This window comes from Galleria mellonella, unplaced genomic scaffold (genome assembly GCF_026898425.1).
Source record: "Galleria mellonella isolate WM207_F2 unplaced genomic scaffold, CSIRO_AGI_GalMel_v1 utg38, whole genome shotgun sequence".
In the NCBI taxonomy this organism is placed as follows: domain Eukaryota; kingdom Metazoa; phylum Arthropoda; class Insecta; order Lepidoptera; family Pyralidae; genus Galleria; species Galleria mellonella.
Window position 1 is genome coordinate 1023223 of NW_026442090.1, and position 8535 is coordinate 1031757.

Sequence of the window (8535 nt, forward strand, 5' to 3'; positions counted from 1 at the left end):
CAAACCTTATCAATATCATATCAGCCATTAACTGCACACTGCTGAACATAAGTCTCCTTGGGGGGTTTTGCCAGTCCCCCCCAAGGGGAGACTTATGTTTTGTCAGGCTTTAGAGATGTTTTAAGAGGGACGCTGCTGCCCAATCCTCGCCCTACCTTAGTCGTCTTTTACGATGCCCACGAGAAAGGAAGGGGTGGCCTACTCTATGCCGTGTGGTCCCGGCATACTTCAACTTTGATGACCTATAAAATGTAGTACAACAGACAGATCTTATGTTGTAGGCATTCTCTACCAGTTAACCTTAAGAATGTGTAGAGGTATTCGATTATGGTTCAAAAAAAATATTTAAATTTTACTATAATATGATAAATTACATATATATCGTTATAGTCGTAGAATACTGACGAATCTTTATATGTAATCTTCGTCAGATCCGTCAGTATTCTACGACTATGACGATATAATACAATACATATGGCGTAACTGATATGTGAATTCATCAAGAATATAATAAAATATACACCAGATTTTAAGTATGACCTTCAGGAATACAACTTCCGGAACAAAATAATTCAATAGTTTTTGTATGATGTCAGAATAAACATACAGCGGAGAGATAGACAACATTTTTTTAATATTTTGTTTTGGCCTTTATCTATTGGTCTTATTAAGACGTCTCAAATTTTTTTTTTAAATCTCCATATACAGACATCGCCTAGTTACAACTTTATTATATTTGTAAGAATTATATTATAGTTAAGTACATATATAGATAATTTAATAAAAGACTTAAAAAATTCTTTCTTTTTTTATTTCATTTTTTGTTATCTCTCTATTTATCTTAATTGTTATAAAGAGAAAAGATATGATTATTGTTTGTATGTTTTATAATAAATAAAGTTAAATAATACTTAATCGATTTTACAATTATCAGCGAGTAAATAGGCATAGTTTAATTGACAAAAAAACCGTGTGAAACCGATGGAGGTTGCAGGTGGTAAATATAAATAAAAACTACATAGGCGAGACGAGTACCTATTTTTGGATATTTCTTAAAAAGATTCTGTATTTTTTTACTAATCTAAATTTATCAAATATACAGACGATGTTTTCACATTGACACCTTTCAAACGCTTTGAATTCATAATGTTATTATTATTGGCAAGAAATATAGGAATAATAATGATCAATTGCAATTTATATCGATTGTTAGTTTTAAATTATTTATTTACTCAGTAATGAGTATTATTTATTTACTGAGTTATGACTTCATCCACGTAAATTCTTACTGTTTAAACGCCTGATTCTTTTTTGTTAGCCAAGAAAGCGTCAAAAATAAGTTGATTCATTTTTTCTATTCATTTGTTGGTTATTCGTTATAAAAGTCATACAAATTAGTCTCCGTCTTTAATTTGATTATTTCCAAAATTACATCATAATAAATCCTAAACATGGTCCTAGATCGAAGCCGGATGTGAAACTGATAAGGATTAGCTATTATTTTATGGAATATAATTAAACTAGAAGAATAAAAGACGAATTTATTAAAATCAAGATAGTGTCTACCTACAGCGGATGGATTGAGTGTATTTTCAGTGGTGTTAAGTCTTTATTTATTCATATTTAAATATAACCCAGCACTCGACAGGTAATATTTAGTGTAAATAAAGGATTTTTAAAAAGGTTAGTAAAAAATAATTACACTATTTATCTGTACCGTTCATTTTACTTACATAAAGTTTCTACCTATTGTAGTGTGAATAATTTTTGTTTAACTTAAGTTTTGCTGTAATTAAATCCAAATAATACTTAAATTAAGTATAGTAAGCATTAATGCTACATTGTTTGGATTATTAAATGAATAATTATAGTGTAAATTGTAATAGTTATTCACGTATAATTATTGTGTAGGTAGATATATTTTACTATTGTATCTGATTCTATTGTTCTATTATAGTAAAATTTTATACGATTCTATAGGGTTATAATATACACATTTAGCAGATTAGTGAACTATTTACTGTTTGTATGATTCTATTAATAAACTGAAGTGGATAAGTTATACAGTCACGTATCAAGTATATCTCTGTAACTACGTAGTGCATAATTCAATAATTTGAATTTGTCCGATATTAAATACTTTTTAAATGTTATTCCTATATACCTATTAACATCTGTACCTATACTATAAATATAACATATCGTATTATAAAGCTATTTAATTGATTGAAATATTATTTGCTCATTGTACCAATAATATAGTAATATAGTACCAATATAGTAAGGATCTATTGTGTGCCTTGTTTATTACATTTATTAATTTATTTTTTATTTGTATAAATTCCAGGTCGACAACACGCGAATCCCAGAATGGCCGAAGAAAGGGAATTAGTTAAGAAACGTGGTAGTTTTAAAGGTCGTTTAACTGCATTTATTAACTATTTACATTCGCTAACTGACGAACCGTTAAGTCTTTCGGATGCTAGAGAATTACAATTGCGTATGGGTAAAATTGAGTCGTTGTATGAGCAATATGATCAGGTACAGTTGCGTTTAGAGTGTATTGTTGATAATATTGAAGAGCAATTTAAAGAACGCTCAGAATTTGAATCACAATACTTCAAAGCAATTGCTCAAGCTCAAGGTTTGCAAAATATTAATGAAGGTTCTATGAGTAGTATAGGAAGTGACAAGGGTACTCGCATGAATAATCATAAGCTCGTTAAACTACCCACCATCCAGTTACCAAAATTTTGTGGGTCGTACGACAATTATCTTGAATTCAGGGACACTTTTACTAGTCTTATACATAATAACGATGAAATAGACGAGATAAATAAATTCCATTATTTACGTGCATCTCTGGAAGGTTCTGCTGCTGTGGTAATCCAATCAGTTGAGTTTTCATCTAAAAATTATGCCGTTGCGTGGAAACTCTTGTGTGATAGGTTTGACAATAAACGTTTACTAATACAAAATCACGTATCGTCTTTATTCAATATTGAAGTTATTACAAAGGAGTCATCTGTAACTTTAAAACGTTTGATTGATCAGGTAAATAAAAACCTACGAGCACTTGAATCATTAGGTGAACCTGTAAAACATTGGGACACTCTTCTAATTTATATTATTACTCACAAATTAGACAACAAAACCTTTCGGAAGTGGGAGGAATTTAAAGGACGTATGGAAAAGGATGCCTCAATAACATTTGACATCTTTTTACAATTTATACGTAGTAGCGCTGACTTATTTGAAACATTAGAGCTATCACGTGTTAGTCAAATTAATTCAACTCATAAATCTACTGGTAGACTAAAATCTATGGTGTCGATACAAGGTGGACATACTAATCAAAATTCCAATACAGCTGAATCACATCAACGTGTTTGTCCTAAATGTAAGGGCGACCACAATTTAGCAAATTGCCCTCAGTTCCTTGCCTTAAGTATTGAAGCGCGACTAAAATTACTACCAAGCTACAAGGTATGTTTTAATTGTTTCCGCGCAGGCCACTTTGCCAATCTATGCAAAAAATCAGGCTGTAAAATATGCAAGCGAAGACACAATAGTCTCATTCATGTAACTAGTGATCAGCCGGTACGTAATGAAAATAAAATTACCACTGTGAATACACCCTCAGCATCTACATCATCTGTGGCTTCACATAATGTAGCTTTGACCACACACATATCTAATTATAATAAAGTTCAGTGTGATGTGTTATTATCTACTGCCTTGATTAAATTATATGACGACAACAATCGCGAACACATTGTTCGTGCTATACTAGATAGTGGTAGTACATCGAGTCTCATAACTGAGACACTGTGTCAACGTTTAAATTTGATGACTTGTAAGGTAGATAAGTCAATTTTGGGTATAAATAACGCAACATCATGCGTAGGCAAAACTTGTCATGTACAAATGACGTCATTAAATAACAATTATTCCTCTGAGGTTCAGTGTTATGTTTTGCCATCTATTACTAGTAATATACCTAGTCACGAAGTGAATATTTCTAATATTGACATACCAACTGATATTTGTTTAGCGGATCCTACGTTTTTTATACCTGCTCATGTTGACATTTTAATCGGTGCTGATCTCTTTTGGGATTTGGTAGGTACGCGAAGAATAACATTAGGCAAGAAAAAGCCTGTTTTATGTGAAACAAAATTAGGATGGATAATTTCAGGTCCTATTTTTAGTCATCATGTCACAACTACAGACGTAAGTGAATTAAGATGCAATTTAAATAAAATCGATTCTACTTCAAATCAGGATTTCGATGATATTCGAACTGATCTGACACGGTTTTGGCAGCTTGAAGAAATAAACTCCAAACATAATTATCTGCCAGAAGAAAAGAAATGCGAGGAGCACTTTATCGCGAATACAACTCGTCTCGATGATGGTCGTTTTTGCGTCCGTATACCACTCAAGCAAACTTCTTCTGTCTTAGGAGAGTCAATTCAACGAGCTGAACATTGTTTATATTCTTTAGAACATCGATTAAAGAGTAAGCCTAATTTAAGTGAAATGTATCACAGTTTTATGTCAGAATATGAGTTGCTTGGCCATATGTCAAAATGTGAACAACCTAAACTAGAACAAGATGAGTACTTTATACCCCATCACGGTGTTATGCGTGATAGTAGTACAACTACGAAACTTCGGGTTGTATTCAACGCTAGTAGCCCTACCACGTCAGGTGTTTCTTATAATGACATCCAAATGATAGGTCCTATTATTCAAGACGATTTGGTGTCAATACTACTCCGTTTTAGGCAGCATAAATATGTTTTGTCTGCAGATGTAGAAAAAATGTACAGGCAAATTATTGTCCATCCATCTGATAGACATCTGCAGCAAATACTTTGGCGTAGTAATACAAACAAGCCGATACAAAAATTTATATTAAACACGGTGACATATGGCACATCTAGTGCACCATTCCTGGCTACACGGTGTCTTAAACAATTAAGTATCGAATGTAAAAATGACAAAATTGCAGAGATCATCGAACATGATTTTTACGTTGATGATCTTTTAACAGGAGGTGATGATCTGACTGAAGTTCAAGCTATCCGTAAGGAGGTCACTGATGTACTTGCTTCGGCTTGTATGCCATTAAGGAAGTGGAAATCGAATGAACCTCGATTGATTATGGAGTCTCCAAATAATGATATTTCTTCAATTGATTTAAATATCGGGCATAATGATGATGATCCAAATAAGTTATTAGGTCTCAGTTGGCATGCTAATTCTGACGAACTATGTTTTCCAATAGGTTCTTTAATCCCTGATGGCAATACTAAACGTGATATTCTTTCATCAATTGCACGAATTTTTGATCCATTAGGACTTTTGGCTCCTTGCATAATTAATATGAAATTGCTGCTACAACAGCTTTGGATTCAAAAATTATCTTGGGATGAACCATTAAATTATGACCTTAATAAGAATTGGAAACGTATTCGTGAAGCTTTACCCCTTTTAAACAAACTTCGTATTCCAAGAATTGTTATTTGCGACTCACACAAATTGCTAGAATTGCATGTATTTTCAGACGCGTCAGAACGTGCGTATGGAGCTTGCATTTATGTTCGTAGTGTTAGTGATTTTGGAAAGGTTTTAGTTCGGTTGTTGATGGCTAAGAGTCGAGTAGCTCCGATCAAACCAACCACAATCCCAAGGTTGGAATTGTGCGGTGCATTGATAGCAGCTCGACTTTATGACAAAGTCGTCACTTCGTTGAGGTTGAAAATAAATAAAGTTTATTGCTGGACTGACTCCACCATAGTTTTAAGTTGGTTACGTATGCTACCTTCTAGACTTCAGCCGTTTGTACGCAATCGCGTTGCCGAAATCTTAGAAAGGACAGAAAACTGTACCTGGCGACACGTACCAACTGATGAAAACTCAGCAGACCTAATATCTCGTGGTGTGGATATTAGTAATCTGCAGAGTTTGGAACTATGGTGGTCAGGTCCTGCATTTCTTCGTGATGACTTTGTGAAGTGGCCCCCTCAACCAAAGCATGTCGAAGTTTTACCCGAGATTAAACAAGACCATTCTTTAAACGCTATTGTACACGACGCAAGCCCAAGAAGGCTCATTGAATTTAATCGCTTCTCCAATTATTTAAGACTCGTGCGATCGGTAGCCTATGTTTTAAGATTCATAAATTCATGTAAAAGGCTGCCAGAAGTCTCAATATTTTTAAGTGAAAAGGAATTGCGAGATTCCTTAATTTTAATAATTTCAAATTGTCAATACGAATCCTTTCCCGAGTATAAATTACTTTTGAATAAAGAAAGCTTACCTAAAAAAAGTCCACTCTTAAAATTTAACGTGTTCCTAGACGAAAATAATATAATGCGTGTTGGAGGTCGTATTGACAACTCAAATTATTCTGATGACAAAAAACACCCTATTATTTTACAGTCCACTCACATTTTTACAAAATTATTATTCACATTTGAGCATAAAAGATTATTACATGCTGGTCCTCAATTATTGTTGGCGTCCATTAGGGAAAGTTATTGGCCCATAGGTGGTCGAAATTTAGCAAAGACTTGCTATCATAATTGCATCAAATGTACACGCATAAAGGGTAAGGTCGTTACTCCTTTGATGGGAAATTTACCACAGCAGCGTCTTCTTTCCGGTGGTTATCCTTTTATGACTGTTGGTGTTGACTATGCAGGCCCTATTATGTGCGCAAATCGTCAAGGTCGCGGTTGCAGACTAGTAAAAGTGTATATTGCGGTTTTTGTGTGCTTCACGACTAAAGCCATTCATTTGGAGCTGGTGGGAGATCTAACGAGCAATAATTATTTACTGGCTTTACGACGATTTATTTCACGAAGAGGGAAACCCGTTAATATTTATTCTGATAACGGTACGTCATTTGTTGGTGCATACAACGACTTATCAAAATTTCTAAAGGCTAATTTTAATTCTTTAGGTGAAAGTGCAGCAAACGACGGTATTAATTTCCATTTTATTCCGGCGTATGCGCCACATTTCGGAGGCCTCTGGGAAGCGGGTGTCCGTTCGACCAAGTACCATTTACAGCGAGTGTTGGGTAATTGTACATTAACTTACGAAGAGCTTAACACTACACTTGTACAAATTGAAGCCGTATTAAACTCTCGACCACTAACACCACTTTCTTCGGATCCAGCAGACTACAATCCACTGACCCCAGGTCATTTTCTCATTGGCCGATCACTCACATCCTTACCAGAACGAGATTATCGATTATATTCCACGAATAATCTTACACGGTTCCAACGCATTGAACAACTTCGTCAACATTTTTGGACTAGATGGAGTAAAGAATATATTGCAGAATTACAACAACGCGTTAAATGGCGTTCCTGCAAGGATAATTTGAAGTTGGACACTTTAGTAGTGATCAAGGAGGATAATCTTCCGCCGTTGAAGTGGAAATTGGGAAGAATTGTGGAAGTTCATCCTGGACCTGACGGCATAGTACGGGTTGCTGATATAAAAACGTCCACCGGAGTGATTCGACGGGCTTTTAGCAAGATTTGTCCATTGCCATCACTGTCTGGTTGAAGCCACGGCATTCAACGCCGGGGGGCATGTTTAAACGCCTGATTCTTTTTTGTTAGCCAAGAAAGCGTCAAAAATAAGTTGATTCATTTTTTCTATTCATTTGTTGGTTATTCGTTATAAAAGTCATACAAATTAGTCTCCGTCTTTAATTTGATTATTTCCAAAATTACATCATAATAAATCCTAAACACTTACTAATATTATAAATGTGAAAATTAGTTTGTTTGTTACCTTATATCACTTTAACGGTTTAATCAATCATTATGAAATTAGGTATACACGTGCCATATAGGATGGTAAAGGATTATATAGGATGGTATTATCTTGATCAGTAAAGACATCCCGTTCTCCATCAGTTGTGAACTGATTTGCAAAATTCTTTTTTATCTGAAAAAATATACTTACAGATTTGTGCTATAGAAATTTCATCAAAAATTATTATCGCTTTCTAAATTTTTAAATCAATATAACTATATATATATATATATATATATATATATATATATATATATATATATATATATATATATATATATATATATATATATATATATATATATATATATATATATATATATATATATACATAAGATAGAAAAATCAATGAAATAAACCATTTTTAGATAATGTATTAATATAAAACATTATCAGTTTCGTGCGATGCTTTGGCTTACGTCGTGTATGCCCCAACATAGAATGAACCACCCCTTCCTTGGGTGTTAGTAAGAGGCAACTAAGGGAGGGCGAGGAATGAGCAGCAGCGTTCCTCTTAAAACATCTCTAAAGCTTGACGGCGGTTGCCAATCCGCCTGCCAAGCGTGACAACTACTGGCAAATCTCCCCTTATGGGAAAGGCTTATGTTCAGCAGTGGACAGTTAACGGCTGAAATAATAAGACACTTTATTTCAATTTTTCTTAAATATCTTTCATCGTCCAGTTATTAT

At 33.9% G+C, this 8535-nt stretch overlaps 1 protein-coding gene across 1 annotated transcript; it reads left to right on the forward strand.

The window, feature by feature from the left end:
- The first annotated feature begins 1082 nt into the window (after positions 1-1082).
- On the forward strand, positions 1083-7725 carry LOC128201290 (uncharacterized). The gene is made up of 2 exons (XM_052897810.1): positions 1083-1683; positions 2348-7725. Exon 2 carries the CDS (start codon positions 2371-2373, stop codon positions 7588-7590), a length of 5220 nt encoding a protein of 1739 aa, XP_052753770.1. The 5' UTR covers positions 1083-1683; positions 2348-2370; the 3' UTR covers positions 7591-7725.
- The last annotated feature ends 810 nt before the right edge of the window (positions 7726-8535 follow it).

Excerpts from the sequence above, each read along its gene's own strand:
- LOC128201290 (XM_052897810.1), top strand. The coding sequence starts at position 2,371 with ATGGCCGAAGAAAGGGAATTAGTTAAGAAACGTGGTAGTTTTAAAGGT.